Source organism: Scyliorhinus canicula, chromosome 17 (genome assembly GCF_902713615.1).
Source record: "Scyliorhinus canicula chromosome 17, sScyCan1.1, whole genome shotgun sequence".
Lineage (NCBI taxonomy): Eukaryota > Metazoa > Chordata > Chondrichthyes > Carcharhiniformes > Scyliorhinidae > Scyliorhinus > Scyliorhinus canicula.
The window spans coordinates 96,238,976-96,256,516 of record NC_052162.1 but is presented as its reverse complement, the minus strand read 5'-3'; the positions used below and the strand labels follow the sequence as shown (position 1 = coordinate 96,256,516).

Sequence of the window (17,541 nt, the reverse complement as noted above, 5' to 3'; positions counted from 1 at the left end):
CAAAACTGAACACAATACTCCAGGTGTGACCTCACTAACACCTTATACAATTGAAGCATAACCTCCCTCGTCTTGAACTCCATCTGTCATACCTGTTACACTTCTTGTGTTGAAGCAAATGCACTCCAGACCCCCAGACCCACTGTGTTCAGTGATCACCCTCTGCGTATTCTCCCTCTCAGCTATATTTGTCTGAGTCTCAATCTCTTCCCCAGTACCTTCACTTGCTGGTCTGATGCTCCAGTTCACACTCACTTGCCATTCGATGTTTAGACCCTCTAGAACTACATGAACAAACCACCTGGCCAGGAAATTGGTGCCCCTCCAGTTTAGGTGCAACCCGATCTACTTGTGCAGATCCCATCTTCCCTGGAAGGCATCCGGTGATCCATATATCTGAAGCCCTACCCCCTCCACCAGAGGTTAAGATGTTGTCTGAGTTGCTTCAATTCAGGACAAGCATTTCAATATTTTCATGACAAAGATTGTAATTCTATTCAAACTATGTACATCAGTCACATTGAACTCAATGAAGTGCTTTAATACAGTTATATACGATTAGAGTTAAGTGCACAGTCCGAAGGGTTTTACATCGTTACCAGCTCTCTGTACATTTGCTGAAAGGCCTTGAACAGTGGCCTTTGGACCTTGGCCATGGAGGTGAGTTACACTTTGTGGTAGTATGACTAGGGGTATTACTGTACCTGGGAGTGTGAGCTGCCATTGGTGCAGAAGACTCGCTGCCCATTGGCCCAGGTATGTCATGTGCCTCTCAGCCGATTGGCTGAGAGGTAGGTAGCTCCGCCTACAAGGCGGGGTATCAGAACCCGTGTTTCCCGGCAGTCTGCCATTGTTCTGTACGTCTGCTGCTGGGTCCACTTCTTGTGTATTAAAGTCTACCATTCGGACTTTATTTACGTTTCGTGTCCATTGATTGTGCATCAATTTAATACACAAGATTTTAAAGGATGGAGCTTCGCATCAAGCCAGAGTGTCTTCAACTCAGCCCCCACGCAGCGAATGCAACAGCAGCATTTAAGCACTGGCTGGCTTGCTTCAATAGCTACCTGAGTACAGCCGCAAACGTCCCAACGAGAGAACAGAAATTGCACGTCCTCCAGTCGTGCGTCAGCACCGCCATGTACACGCTCATAGAGGACACAACAGACTACGATGCTGCCATGGACTTACTTAAAGGACATTTCATACGGCCGGTGAACCAAGACTACACCCCCACCTACTGCCTGCAGCTTCACGTCCCTCAAGGTCAATCCCCCATCCTTGTTTGCAAACCTCACCCCGGATTGTAAACCCGTCGCCACCAGGAGCAGACGGTACAGTGCCCAGGACCGGACCTTCATCAGGTCCGAGGTCCAACGGCTTCTGAAGGAAGGGGTCATCGAGGCTAGCAACAGCCCCTGGCGAGCACAAGTGCTGGTGATAAAGTTAGGGGCGAAAAATAGGATGGTCATAGACTACAGTCAGACCATCAACAGGTTTACGCAGCTGGACGCGTACCCGATCCTATGTATCTCCGACCTGGTCAACAGGATCGTGCAGTACAAGGTCTTCTCCGCGGTGGACCTCAAGTCCGCCTACCATCAGCTCCCCATCCGCGCGAGTGACCGAAAGTACAATGCGTTTGAAGCGGATGGGCGACTCTACCACTTTTTAAGGGTCCCCTTCGGTGTTACAAACGGGGTCTTCCAACGGGAGATGGACCGAATGGTCGACCAATACGGTTTACGGGCAACCTTCCCGAATCTCGATAATGTCACCACCTGCGGCCAGGATCAGCAGGACCACAACACCAACCTCCGAAAATTCCTCCGAACCGCAAAACTCCTTAATCTTACCAACAACAAGGACAAATGCATGTTTAGCACCGACCGTCTAGCCATCCTTGGCTACGTAGAGCGTAACCGAGTAATAGGCCCCGACCCTGAATGCATGCGCCCCCGATGGAGCTTCCCCTCTCCCCCACTCCCTCAAAGCCGTCAAGCGCTGTTTGGCCTTCTTTTCACATTACGCCCAGTGGGTCCCCAATTATGCCGACAAAGCCCGTCCACTCATCCAATCAGCCACTTTTCCCCTGTCGATGGAGGCCCGCCAGGCCTTTAGCCGCATCAAAGCAGACGTTGCAAAGGCCATGATGCGAGCTATCGACGAGTCCCTTCCCTTCCAGGTCGAGAGCAACGCGTCCGATGTAGCTCTGGCAACCACCCTCAATCAAGCGGGCAGACCCATGGCCTTCTTCTCCCGTACCCTCCACGCTTCCGACATCCGCTACTATTCGGTCGAGAAGGAAGCACAGGCCATAGTTGAAGCTGTGCGACATTGGAGGCACTATCTGGCCGGCAGGAGGTTCACCCTCCTCACAGACCAATGGTCAGTGGCTTTCATGTTCGACAACGCACAGACGGGCAAAATAAAGAATGACAAGATCTTGAGGTGGAGGATAGAACTGTCCACCTACAACTACGACATCTTGTATCGTCCTAGGAAGCTAAACGAGCCTCCCGATGCCCTGTCCCGCGGCACCTGTGCCAACGCACAAGTGGACCGCCTCCGAACCCTCCACGCAGACCTCTGCCATCCGGGGGTCACGCGCTTTTTCCACTTTATAAAGACCCGCAACCTGCCCTACTCCATCGAAAAGGTCAGGACCGTGACCAGGGAATGCCACATCTGCGCGGCGTGCAAGCCGTACTTCTACCGCCCCGAACAAGCGCATCTGATAAAGGCTTCCCGCCCCTTTGAATGTCTCAGCGTGGACTTCAGTGCTCCCCTCCCCTCCAACAACCGCAACACGTGCTTCCTCAATGTGATTGACGAGTACTCCCGTTTCCCTTTCGCCATCCCCTGCCCTGACATCACCACCACCACCATCATTAAAGCCCTGCACAGCATTTTCTCCCTGTTCGGATTCCCCGCTTACATTCATAGCGATAGGGGGTCCTCCTTTATGAGTGACGAGCTGCGTCAATTCCTGCTCGCCTCCAGCAGGACGACCAGTTACAACCCCCGGGGTAACGGACAGGTCGAGAGGGAGAACGGTACGGTCTGGGAGACCGTCCTGCTGGCCCTGCGGTCCAGAAATCTCCCAGTCTCCCACTGGCAAGAGGTCCTCCCAGACGCCGTCCATTCTATCCGGTCACTCCTCTGTTCCTCCACTAACCAAATGCCTGACAAACGCCATCTTGTTTTTCCCAGGAAGTCTTCCTCAGGGACCCCGCTCCCGACCTGGCTGGCTAACCCCGGGCCCATCCTGCTCCGGATGCACGTGTGGGTGCACAAGTCTGACCCGTTGGTCGAAAGAGTTCCAGCTACACCACGCAAACCCGCATTCGCGTATGTGGAGTATCCCGACGGCCGACAGGACACGGTCTCCCTTCGGGACTTGGCACCCGCCGGATCCCGGCCACCCCTCCCCTCGGCGCCAGCAACCCCCAACCCCCCCCCCAATCCCAACTGCCCCCGGAAGGCGCCCCCTCCCCGGACCCACCGACACTTACGCACAAGCTGCCCAGTGGAAAGGAAGATCCTCCCCCGGCCTGGCCCCCGCTAGCTCCGACTAGGGGTACGGACACAAGAACAGGATCATTGCTCCCAGAGTCACGGACGACCAACGCTCCAACGTCGCCGGCACAGCTACGCAGGTCGCATAGGACATCCAAGGCACTCGATCGGCTGATCAAATCTATGTGAACTGCTGATGGACTCCTGTTTTGCTTGTTCTCCATTTTTTGTCTCCCCCCCCCATTTTTTCCAAACTGTACATAGTTACTGTTCTGTATTTTGTAAATAGCTGCGGGCCAGTGGGCAGACATCAATGCAATGGTACGATCTAACATCTCTCGTCATACTACCAGTCTCTCACGCATTCACGGGACACGCACCCCCTCCCCCCCGGTTCCTTTCTCAACAGGGGGTGAATGTGGTAGTATGACTAGCGGTATTACGGTACCTGGGAGTGTGAGCTGCCATTGGTGCAGAGGACTCGCTGCCCATTGGCCCAGGTATGTCATGTGCCGCTCAGCCAATTGGTTTTGTGTCCATTGATTGGCCTATAACCTGCCCTGTTAGCCTTTGACCAGCCCTGGTAGCCACAGTATTAATGTGGCTCATCCAGTTCAGTTTCTGGTCAATGGTAACCCCCAGGATGTTGATTGTGGGGGATTCAGCGACGGTAATGCAATTGAATGACAAGGGGTGGTGGTTAGATCCTCTCTTGTAGGAGATCATCTTATAGGTCATTGCCTGGCTCTTGTGTGGCACGAATTTAACTTGCCACTTGTCAGCCCAAGGCCTGGATATTGTCCAGGCCTTGCTGCATTTGGACATGGACTGCTTCATTATCTGAGGAGTTGTGAATGGCGCTGAACATTGTGCACTCATCCGCAAACATCCCTACTTCTGACCATTAAAGGAAAAGAGGTCATTGACGAAGGAGCTGAAGATGGTTGTGTGTGGACACTATCCTGAGGAACTCCTGCAGTGATGTCCTGGAGCTGAGATGATTGACCTCCAACCACCAAAACCATCTTCCTTTGTGCCAGGTATGATTCCAAACAGCAAAGAATTTTCCCCTTGATTCCCATTGAATCCCATTAGCTCGGTCTCCTTGATCCTACACTCAGTCAAGTGCTGCCTTGATGTCAAAGACAGTCCACTCTCATCTCACCTCTGGCATTCAGCTCTTTGTTTGAACCAAGGCTATAATGAAGTCAGGAGCTGAGTGCCCCTGGCAGAACCCAAATTGAGTGTCCATGAGCAGATTATTGCTGAGTAAGTGCCACTTGATAGCACTGTTGATGACTCCTTCCATCACTTTGCTGATGATTGAGAAAAGACTGATGGTAATTGGCTGGGTTGCATTTGTCCTGTTTATTGTTTACGGAGACCTGGTCCGCGATCGGGACCCACCGATCCACGGGAGGGCCTGTGCCATTGGGGCACTCTGACCGTGATTCTCCCAATGGGAAACTAAGTGCCGATGCCGGAGTGAAACCCAGAGTGTTTCACTCCGGCGTCGGAGGCCACTCCTCGCCCCTATTCTCCCCCCCACTCCCCCGGGTGGGCTAGGAGCGGCGGCGCGTGAATTCGAAGCGCCCGGCCTTGATGCTTGCGTCAATGCGGCGCGCCAGGAATAAGAACATAAGAACATAAGAACATAAGAACTAGGAGCAGGAGTAGGCCATCTGGCCCCTCGAGCCTGCTCCGCCATTCAATTAGATCATGGCTGATCTTTTGTGGACTCAGCTCCACTTTCCGGCCCGAACACCATAACCCTTAATCCCTTTATTCTTCAAAAAACTATCTATCTTTACCTTAAAAACATGTAATGAAGGAGCCTCAACTGCTTCACTGGGCAAGGAATTCCATAGATTCACAACCCTTTGGGTGAAGAAGTTCCTCCTAAACTCAGTCCTAAATCTACTTCCCCTTATTTTGAGGCTATGCCCCCTAGTTCTGCTGTCACCCGCCAGTGGAAACAACCTGCCCGCATCTATCCTATCTATTCCCTTCATAATTTTAAATGTTTCTATAAGATCCCCCCTCATCCTTCTAAATTCCAACGAGTACAGTCCTAGTCTACTCAACCTCTCCTCATAATCCAACCCCTTCAGCTCTGGGATTAACCTAGTGAATCTCCTCTGCACACCCTCCAGCGCCAGTACGTCCTTTCTCAAGTAAGGAGACCAAAACTGAACACAATACTCCAGGTGTGGCCGCACTAACACCTTATACAATTGCAACATAACCTCCCTAGTCTTAAACTCCATCCCTCTAGCAATGAAGGACAAAATTCCATTTGCCTTCTTAATCACCTGTTGCACTTGTAAACCAACCTTCTGTGACTCATGCACTAGCACACCCAAGTCTCTCTGAACAGCGGCATGCTTTAATATTTTATCGTTTAAATAATAATCCCGTTTGCTGTTGTTCCTACCAAAATGGATAACCTCACATTTGTCAACATTGTATTCCATCTGCCAGACCCGAGCCCATTCACTTAACCTATCCAAATCCCTCTGCAGACTTCCAGTATCCTCTGCACTTTTCGCTTTACCACTCATCTTAGTGTCATCTGCAAACTTGGACACATTGCCCTTGGTCCCCAACTCCAAATCATCAATGTACGCGGCAAGCAGCGCTGAAGTGACGTCAGCCGCGCATGCGCAGGTTGGCCGGCGCCAACCCATGCATGCACGGTTGCCATCTTCCCCTCCGCTGCCCCGCAAGACATGGTGGCTTGATCTTGCGGGGTGGCGGAGGGAAAAGAGACGCCAGCCCGACGATCGGTGGGCACCGATCGCAGGCCAGGCATCTGCTGAGCAAGCCCGCGGTGCTTGATCCTCCTTCCGTCCCCCCACAGGCCCCACACTCACTGGTCGTGCGCTGTCCATGCTAGCAGCAACCTGGTGTGGTTGGCGCCGGCATGATCTAGTCGGGTTCAGCAGGCCGCTCGGCCCATCCAGGCCGGAGAATTGCCAGTCGCCGTGAGAAACGGTGAGCGGTGATTCTCCGAGCGCCTGTCGAAAAACGCGACACGCCATTTTTGGGGGGGTGACGTGATTCACCCAGCCCTCCTGCGATTCGTCCATCCAGCGTGGGGTGCAGAGAATCGCGCCCAGCAATTCCTCGCATCGGCTGCTATTCCTCCGCAATGGACGACGCAGAGATGAACCCCCCTCCCCCGTGCATGCACTGGGTTGATGCCAGCGCACATTGGAACTCCCACACATGCACCAACTCATGCCGGCACCGGTTGGCATGGCGCCAAGACCCTTCCCAGCCGAGCGGCGCAGCGCAAACCACTCTGGGGCCGGCCTAGCCCCTGAAGGTGCGGAGGATTCTGTACATTTGGGACGGCCCAGAGCCGGAGTGGTTCACGCCACTCCTCGCCGCTGGGACCCCCACCCCGCCCGGTAGGGGAGAATCTCGCCCGTGCTGTTGGGTGATTTGGACATTCTGAATTCTCCCTCTGGGTACCCGAACGGTGGCGGAATGTGGTGACGAGGAGATTTTAAGAGTAACTTCATTGCAGTGTTAATATAAGCCTGCTTGTGATATCAGAGATTGTTATTATTACAAAGTTAATTATATCATAATAAAGCAAATGATGCACTGAAATTAAGGGGACGATACTCCATGCCCCACACGAGGCCGGAGAATCGGCGCAACCACGCCACAACGCCCCAACGGTGGAGCGCGATTCTCTGAAGTGTGGAGAATTGGCGCTATTTGCGCTGGTGCGTTTGGCGCGGTGCCGGCCACAGGCTGCTGGAATTGGTAGGGACGCTGATTCTCCGGTCCGAATGGGCCGAGCTGCTGGTCGCTGCCTGTGGGAATGGTCAGGGGTGGGGGGGGGGGGGGCAGTGGTGGGGTGGAGGGGGTCTCCTTCCCTGGTGGGGGGGGCCTTCGATGGGGTCTGGTCCACAATCGGGGTCAACAGATCGGCGGGCCGACCTCTTTCCCCCCCCGGCCCTACTTTCTGGCACGCCGGCCCATGAATACTGGCTCCATGTTGAGTTGGATGCCAGAGCGCTAAAGAAGTCCCCGCACACGTGCAGGTTGGCGGCCATTTATCGCCACGAAAGGAGGTTGGAGTGGCGTGAACCACTCCAGCGCCATACTGGCCCCCTGTGGTCGTGCCAGGGCCTGGTTCGCGCCGTCATGAAACGCAACGATGTTCACGACGGCTTGGGCTCTATATCGGAGAATCGCCCAAGTTCTTGAAGAATGGAATTAAAAAGCAAGGTAATTATATCGAGCGCCTTGGATTGATTACACTACAAGCACTGGACACTGAAAAATTATAGAGGTCATAGAATCATACAGCTCAGAAAGGCCATTCCACCTGACCATTCCAATCCCATTTTCCAGCACTTTGGTCATGGAGAACGTGCAAAATAGATCCACAAGGTTGATACCAAAGTAGAGCAAATACACTGCTGGAAAGATCAAACAGGTTGTGGCTGTTTTCTAATAGAGAAGGCTGAGGGGATCAACTTGATCGCTTGGAACATAACACAAGAAATAGGAGTAGACCATACAGTCCCTCAAACCTGCTCTGCTCTTCAATATTATGGCTGAAACTTCATAACAACTTATTTTTCAGTCCTTGACTCCCCAAACATTCCAAAATTCTATCAATCTCGACGACCCCAAACAATGTTCTTCTGACCATTCCCTCAGTATTTCTTTGATATCAATATAGTGTTTGATCAAGAAGCAGGGCAAAGCTATTTGAAGAAGCAAGAGGATTCAGAGAGATGAAAAATCCAATAATATTACTGTCAGGAGGGGTTGTTTCGGAAGTGGCAGCGGGCAGGGATCGAGAGATTTGGAGACCTCTTTATTGATGAGGGTTTCCCAAGCTTGGTGGAGCTGGAGGAGGAGTTTGAGTTGATAGGTTGGAATGGGTTTTGGTATATACAAGTGAGGGATGTTGTGCGGAGGCAAGTTTCGACCTTGCCGCACCTGCCGACCGGGGACTGCAGGATGGTGTCGAGAACAGGAGTAGGAGAGCGGAAGGTCTGAGAGATCTATTTGGAGCTGATGGAGTGGGAGGGAGCCGTAATATGGTTGAAGAGAAAGTGGGAAGAAGAGCTGGGTGGGGGGTTGGAGGCCGGATTAAGGGAGGAGGCCCTGATGAGAGTTAACACTTCCTCGTTGTGCACCAGGCTCAGCCCGATACAATTCAAGGGCACACATGACAGTGGTCAGGATAAGCAGGTTCTTTGAGGGTGTGGAGGGTAGGTGTGGACGGTGTGAACCACCTTGAATTGAACCACCTGCGAACCATGTCCATATGTTTTGGGCATGTCCGAACCTGAGGGGTTTCTGGCAGGGCTTTGCTGACGTCATGTCAGAGGTCTTACAAGTGAGGGTGGTGCCGAGTCCAAAGGTGTCGACCTTTGATGTGTTGGAAGGCCCGGGAGCCCAGGGGGTGAGAGAGGATGACACCCTGGCCTCTGCCTTCCTGGTGGCCTGGAGACGGATTGTACCAGGATGGAGGGAATCGGAACCCCCGAAGCCGGGGGTGTGGGTTCAGGACATTGAGGGGTTTCTCAGACTTGAGAAAATTAAATTTGCCTTGAGGGGTTCGGTGCAGGGGTTTTCCTGGAGGGGCAGCTGTTTATTGACTTCTTTGAGAAAAATTAAGCTGTCGGGGGAGGAGCGGGAGGCCGTCAATATTCATGATGTACGTTAGCTAGTTGTTTAAGCTGTTTTACACAGACAGATTCCCACTTAAGAGACAAATCCTGAATATTATGTGTTGAAGTGAAAGTCTCATAATGCTCGACACCATTGTTAATCTAATGTTACTGTACAGGTGCAGTTGGTCACAGCTCATTGAAGCTGTTTCGTTAAGACCCAGGTTTTCCATTCCTTCCGATTAAGAGGGCAGTGGGAATTACATAAATCCTGGTCCTTTTGATTGACCTGCAAATTCAAACTTCAGCCAGTTCACTGCTCACTTACTTCCCACACTGTTTAAAGATGACCCTTTAATTCCCCAACTTTATCCCTACCGATATGGAACCTGTAATTCCTATTTGCTCAACATATTGAAGAAACTCTACTATATCAAATAGTAGATATACCGATGCTAGAGGCAATGATAACACAGATAAATACAAAGTATTATACAGTACACAGTGACACAGAAATATTCAGTATAAATATGAGAAATTAGCTGCATTCAGTTGATAAAGTGTGTTCATTCATACTGCTGTCAGTCACAATTCCTAGATAGAAAATTCCCAGATGCACAAATCTCACTCTGCTGAAGTCTCATCCTTTTGATAACCTGACCATCAAGTCCTGGAACTTTGTCTCTCTCGCTCTCTTTTTAGTACCATTATTTTTCTATTACTATTTCAAACTTCCATTAAGTCATAAAGCTTTTCCTTTGATTTGCTTTTAACTTTCATCCTATTTCTGGTACTTTATTCTCTGTTGTGATGTCAAATGAGTATTTAGCAAATCAGCCATTTCCCAATTTCAATTGTAGTTTGATTAATGCCCAATTAATGTAACAACTTCATGAAGATCATGGGAGGTCACATTTTCCATTTACACTCAGTCTGCCCTCTCTCACTGATCCACATTAGGTGCTACTTCACTGAAATATTAAGAGGGATACACGGGAGCATTGTACTTTATCAGATGGTAAATAAAGAGCTGCCACTCACACTCTCTACTTTCCTCTCAAAGGAGAAAACCCAACACAACCAAAGAGAAAGAAGAGAACCACACGCCTCTGCCCTCTCCCCCTTTCTGAGAAGGAATCTCTGAGTTGCTGGACAGTCACACGGGGAAAGCCGCGACAGAGAAGCAGGATGGGAGGATCCAGCTCCAGGTTGGTCAAGAAAATCACCATATTGTGTCTCTTCAGTTCCTCTCTACCAGCACACCAAGTCATTGTAACACATGTAACACATTGTAACAAATCATTGGGGCAGCAGGGTAGCATGGTGGTTAGCATAAATGCTTCACAGCTCCAGGGTCCCAGGTTCGATTCCCGGCTGGGTCACTGTCTGTGTGGAGTCTGCACGTCCTCCCCCTGTGTGCGTGGGTTTCCTCCGGGTGCTCCGGTTTCCTCCCACAGTCCAAAGATGTGCGGGTTAGGTGGATTGGCCATGCTAAATTGCCCGTAGTGTCCTAGAAAAAGTAAGGTTAAGGGGGGGTTGTTGGGTTACGGGTATAGGGTTGATACGTGGGTTTGAGTAGGGTGACCATGGCTCGGCACAACATTGAGGGCCGAAGGGCCTGTTCTGTGCTGTACTGTTCTATGTTCTATGACCATTGCATAATGTAACCACTTGTAATGAGAGTGTACTGAACAATTCTAAATGTACCTCCATTAACCTGTCCTCTTCAGCTCTACAACAGAGGATGAGAAGCCTCAAGAACCAGGGCCCTCAGTTTGGGCTTAAGCCAACCCTCACTTCACCAACCCTATCACTGCATCTGAGCCTCACAAACATTAAGTGAGTGACATCCAATTGGGATGGCTCAGTCAGATTGAGGACAGATCACATGGTGATTCACAGAGTGGCAAATAGAAATCAGTTGTCTGGAGAGACAGCAGATGATTGCCCTTAGCTGTGCCACCTCATTATAAAAATGTAAGGGGCAGCACGGTAGCATTGTGGTTAGCACAATTGCTTCACAGTCCAGGGTCCCAGGTTCGATTCCCAGCTTGGGTCACTGTCTGTGCGGAGTCTGCACGTTCTCCCCGTGTCTGCGTGGGTTTCCTCCGGGTGCTCTGGTTTCCTCCCACAGTCCAAAGACTTGCAGGTTAGGTGGATTGGCCAAGATAAATTGCCCTAAGTGTCCAAAATTGCCCTGAGTGTTGGATGGGGTTACTGGGTTATGGGGATAGGGTGGTGGTGTGGACCTTGGGTAGGGTGCTCTTTCCAAGAGCCGGTGCAGACTTGATGGGCCCAATGGCCTCCTTCTGCACTGTAAATTCTATGAAATAACATGGTTACTTTCAAGAAAAATCAAATTTACTGCTCCATCATCCAATTGCTCACTGTGGGATCTTGCCGTGCATAAATTAGGTATCATAATCAGCTACATGATTGTTTCCAAAAGGAATTAATGAGATGTGTAAGGAGGTTTTGAGGATGTGGCAATGTGCGGTATGAATCGGAATTATTTTCCAATGGTGTAAAACATGTAAAATGTTTCCTTTCAGAGATCAAACTGCTGAAACTTCAAACTCTACATTCTTCACTGAGGATGAAGTGAGGAATCTGAAATCTGAATATGAAACGGGTGGGATGGAAAAGGCAAAACTACTGATACAGAGAAAAATAAATGATCTGGAGAACACCGAGCTTAACATCGCAGTGACAGGAGAATCAGGAGCAGGGAAATCCACCTTCATCAATGCAGTGAGAGGACTTAACAAAGATGATGAGGGAGCCGCGCAAACTGGAACCACAGAAGGTACAATGGAGCCAACCGGATACAGACATCCCACCCTGCCCAATGTTTGTTTGTGGGATCTGCCAGGAATGGGAACAATTAAATTCCCAGCGAATAAATACCTGAAACAAATTAAATTTGAAAAATATGATTTTTTCATCATTATCTCTGGCTGTCGATTCACAGAAAATGATGTAAAACTCGCCAAAGAGATTAAGCGGCTGGAGAAGAATTTCTACTTCGTTCGATCTAAAATTGATAATGATCTTCATGCAATGAGAATGGAAGGGGGGGACTTTAATGAAGAAGAAGAACTGGAAAAGATCAGGAATTATTGTAACAGGAACCTGCAAGAGGCAGGGATACAATCACCCCGGATTTTCCTGATATCAAGCATTGATCTGAATCGATATGATTTTAATCTGTTAAATAAAGCTCTTGAAGGTGATCTTCCCAGTATAAAGAAAAGTATTTATATCCTGTCCCTTCCAAACCTAAATTTGGAAATTGTAGAGAGGAAAAAGAAAGAGCTAAAGAAACGAGTCTGGATGTTGGCATCACTTTCCGGAGTTGTGGGAGCTGTGCCAGTTCCTGGAGTTTCCCTTGGTTGTGACATTGCGATACTGATTAGAGGAATAATAGGTTTCCGTAAATGTATGGGTCTGGATGATGCCTCTCTTCAAAGACTGGCGACGATGGCAGGGAAACCTGTGGGAGATCTGAAAGCCGTGGTGAACTCTCCCCTGGTGGGTAAACTAACTCCCGTACTAATGAACAGATTAGCCTGGGGTACCACTGCTATTTTCATATCTGGTCTTGAGATCGCACTTGACATCATTCCAGTTGTTGGTTCCATCTTTGGGGCAGGATCATCATTTCTTATAACCTACAAACTGCTGACTGGTGCACTGGATGATCTAACAGTGAATGCAAAGAGAGTGGTGACGGCTGCATTTGGGACTGACTAAAATGATTCAGAGCAAACACCAACCCAGTGAACCAATGGAGCAGCTGATATATTAAAGATCTCTAACACTGGATATTACAGATTCTTCTACCATATTCCCTTTTTACTGACTTAATTCCTGGACATATTCCCGACCCATTTTGTGGAAGGAATTTCATGCTATGGTGTTTAGTGAAAGGTTTTGTCTCGGTGTAATCTGAATTTTAAAAGAGCCCACCTAATATCACACACGAGGCCCATGCGATTCCCTTCATTAAACACAATAACAAGGAAATTTGTCCTGTTCCTCGAATCAGAGGCCGGGATTCTCCATTGCCAGTGCGTCCCGCTGTGACGAGGAAGTAATTTTGGTGCTCTGCCAAATCTCCCATTCCCTGCAGCGGGACTGGAGAATCCCGCTGCCGTGAACAAGCGGAGAAACCTTTCCCTAGAATCATATGACACAGCTTGTGGCCATTCAGCCCATCATCCCGATGTCAGAAATCTCTGTGTTCTGAATGATAGTGATGGATTCAGTCCCCATGTCCAGCTCCTTCTCTGTGAATTTTCCATTTGATTCACGGGTTTACAATGGAGTGAAAACCATTGGGAAGATATATTTTATTTCCTTTTTGACAATAATTGCTCGCTGCTTCCGACCTCATATGTGTGATTTACAGCAAGTATGATACCTAGGTTAACAGTGCAGTCTTTCTTCCAGCATACACTGAACACGATACAGGGATTTATTAGGAGGAAACCCATTTCCCAATGCGATTTAACCATTAACAACTTTCACTGGACATCCCTCTCAATTCTGTCTTTAGAACCATTGCTGCATCAAACAATGTCTGTCTGAAAAGGGATCAATTCTCTACAGTTCCAATAAATCCTGTTTTGTCCGAGAAGTAGCAGAATCTGGGCAGCACGGTAGCATGGTGGTTAGCATAAATTCTTCACAGCTCCATGGTCCCAAGTTCGATTCCCGGCTGGGTCACTGTCTGTGCGGAGTCTGCACATCCTCCCCGTGTGTGCGTGGGTTTCCTTCGGGTGCTCCGGTTTCCTCCCACAGTCCAAAGATGTGCGGGTTTGGTGGATTGGCCATGATAAATTGCCCGTAGTGTCCTAAAAAGTAATGTTAAGGGGGGGGGGGGGGGGGAGTTGTTGGGTTACGGGTATGGTGTGGATACGTGGGTTTGAGTAGGGTGATCATTGCTCGGCACAACATTGAGGGCCGAAGGGCCTGTTCTGTGCAGAACTGTTCTATAATCCAAGACTGAGACAGTCAGGATCAGACGGTTGTCGAACATTGAGCATACAGACTCCCCATCATATATTCCATCTGTCATATAGAGTCATCCTGTCCATCCCTCGCACAGATCATCCTTCGCACAGACCCTTCCTCACACTGAGCATTCCTCACACAGACTGTCCCTTAGACAGACCATCCCTCACACAGACCGTCTCTCACACAGACCAGAGAATTATCCCTCACACAGACCATCCCTCACACAGCCCATCCCTCATACAGACCATCCATCATACAGACCAACCCTCACACAGACCATCGCTCAAATAGACCATCCCTCAAATAGACCATCCCTCACACAGACCATCCCTCACACAGCCCATCCCTCACACAGCCCGTCCCTCATACAGACCAACCCTCACACAGACCATCCCTGACACAGACCATTCCTCACACAGCCCATCCCTCATACAGACCATCCATCATACAGACCAACCCTCACACAGACCATCCCTCAAACAGACCATCCCTCACACAGACCATCCCTCACACAGACTGTCCCTTAGACAGACCATCCCTCACACAGACCGTCTCTCACACAGACCAGAGAATTATCCCTCACACAGACCATTCCTCACACAGCCCATCCCTCATACAGACCATCCATCATACAGACCAACCCTCACACAGACCATCCCTCATACAGACCATCCATCATACAGACCAACCCTCACACAGACCATCCCTCACACAGACCATCCCTCACACAGACCATCCCTCACACAGACTGTCCCTCATACAGACCATCCATCATACAGACCAACCCTCACACAGACCATCCCTCAAACAGACCATCCTTCACACAGACCGTCCCTCACTCAGACCGTCCCTAATTCAGGCCATCCTAATTTGGTGAAAAGCTTATAACCATGAACAGGAAAAGCTCTGGGAATGTGGGGAAATATGTTAACTATTGTTCAGAAAGGCAATGAATCGCAATAAGATAAAAGCAAAATTCTGCAGATGCTGGGAATTTGGAAAACAGAAGTGCTGAAGAAACCCAGTGGGTCTGGCAGCATCTGTGGAGGAAGACACAGAGTTAATGCTTCAACTCCAATATCGCTCTTCTTTGCTTCCAGCGTAAACAGGGAATGGGTGTTGCTCGTCCATCAAACATTCCGGTTAATGTGGAATTCCATTATCAGCACAACACCTGTAAATGACTGAATATGCAAGTACTCATAAAGTAAAGAACTATATTTTTACTTCTAACATTCAACTGTGCATTTAAACATAAAGTGTAAAATAATACAATACAATGCGTTCCGATAGTTTCATAATTCTAGTTTGTAAAGTGAGAATTTGCATTCGGGGAACATCAACAATTTCGGTTGGTGGAGAATTCCGGTTATTTAACCGGATAAACAGAAAGTTTGCTGCACTTTCTGCCACCAAGCAGCATTGGTGCTTGACCCTCAGTGAGTGTAGGAGACAGAGGGTGATGACAGATGGCTGCTTTAGTGACTGGAAGCCAGTGTCCAGTGGCGTACCACAGGGGTCTATGCTGGGTCCCTATTGTTTGTCATTTAGAGAAACAACATTGATGACGATGTTGGGGGTAGGATCAGTAAGTTTGCGGATGATACAAAAGTTGGCTAGATGGTTAACAGTAATGTTCAATGTCTTGGGTTACCGGAAGTTATAGATGGGATGGTCAAATAGACAGAAAAGTGGCAGATGGAATTTAACCCTGAAAAGTGTGGTGATACACTTTGGAAGGAGTAATGTGACAAGGACGTATTCAATGAATGGCATTACACTGGAAAGTTCTGAGGAACAAAGGGACCTTGGTGTATTTGTCCATAGATCTCTGAAAGCAAAAGGGCAGGTTAAAAGGCTGGTGAAAAAGGCGTATGGAACACTTGCCTGTGCCAATCGAGGCATAGATTCCAAAAGCCGGGATGTCAGGTTGGAGTTTTATAGAACTTTGGTGCGGCCATAGCTGGAGTACTGCGTGCAATTCTGGTCGCCACATTATAGGAAGGATTCACTGGATGGGGTGCGGAGGCGATTCACCAGGATGTTGCCTGTGATGGAATATTTAAGTTATGGAGAGAGGTTGGAAAGGCTTGGGTTATTTTTGCAGGGACAGAGAAGACTGAGGGGAGTCCTGATCAAAGTGTACAGGAATATGTGGGGCATGGACAGAGTGGATATGGAGCAGCTGGGGTGTGTATCTCTCTGTATCCTCCAAAACAGCCAGTACCTTCCATTACTCAATGGTGAGATTGCCGACACCCATCATGGTATTGACAACACATTCATCAGTAGAGTGAATGAAACACTGTCAGAATGATTGTTGCTCGTTCTACTGTCAGTGTGATTAACACGCCTCCATTTAAAGGACATGTGCTTAACACTGGTTTGGCTCTGTATCTGTATCTATGCTCAGGAGTCGCCAGGTGCCGTAACAGACACCGTCACAAGTTATCAAGGTCAAGTTCAAAGCAATAAGTCTTAACACCGATCAGTAAGTCTAAACAATTAGTGTTTATTATAACAGATATAATAAATATTCATGCACACGCTAAAAGACTAATACTTATTTCTACTATTAAACGACTAAATACTTATCTAAGTAGGAACCAGCAAGGTCAGGGGACCTTTCTGGACTGCACCTTCTGTTCACTAATAGTCGGTAAGAGTATAAGTAATGCCTGGATCACGTAGCGATCGTTGTTTTGGCACTTACTGAAAGATGGCTGATGCTCAACGGCCGGTGATGAAAGACAGGATCTGGAGGCTGGGGTCGGAGTCAGGATGCAACAGCCTAGGCCGGAGTCTGGAAGCAACAGATCTGGGCCAGAGGCAACAGATCTGGGCCGGAGTCTGGAAGCAACAGACCGAATCATGTGCTTGACCTTCTTTTTATAGGTCCTAGAGGTCCGTGCCCCTTGGGGCGGGCTCTTTCACCTGCTAGGTATCGATTGGGTCTTTCCCAATCGATATCATTCGAATTCCCCTATCCTGGAGTCATTCCTTGATGGCGGGGGCGCTTCCTAGGGGTCATTGACCTGGGTTCTCTGGCGCCATTCTGGCTGGGTAGCTATAGAAAGTATCAATCGATACTTAAAATGTTTCTATTGTATCTGGGACTGGGCCGGTATCATCTCATGAGTATGCAGATCGCTTTCCTATTTGCACCTTTGGCTGAGTCTCTGCACCTGCCTTAAAACCGGTTTTGTACGTGCAAAATGCTACTGCAAGATGTGTGTCTTTACTATGGCTGTTTTTCCCTGCAGACTTAGCAGTTCTCCATTTTGTAGACTGGTGTCCATTTTAGAGGGCTACATGATGCCCACCACGTCAGTTCCAGCTGGCTGGAAAAAGGGAGAGG

General features: G+C 49.1%; 1 protein-coding gene across 1 annotated transcript; it reads left to right on the top strand.

Moving 5' to 3' along the window:
* The first annotated feature begins 10,315 nt into the window (after positions 1 to 10,315).
* LOC119951132 (interferon-inducible GTPase 5-like) lies at positions 10,316 to 12,989 on the top strand. Its single transcript, XM_038774138.1, has 2 exons — positions 10,316 to 10,372; positions 11,717 to 12,989. The coding sequence occupies exons 1-2, from the start codon at positions 10,353 to 10,355 to the stop codon at positions 12,915 to 12,917; spliced, it is 1,221 nt and encodes a 406-aa protein (XP_038630066.1). The 5' UTR covers positions 10,316 to 10,352; the 3' UTR covers positions 12,918 to 12,989.
* Positions 12,990 to 17,541: the final 4,552 nt, after the last annotated feature.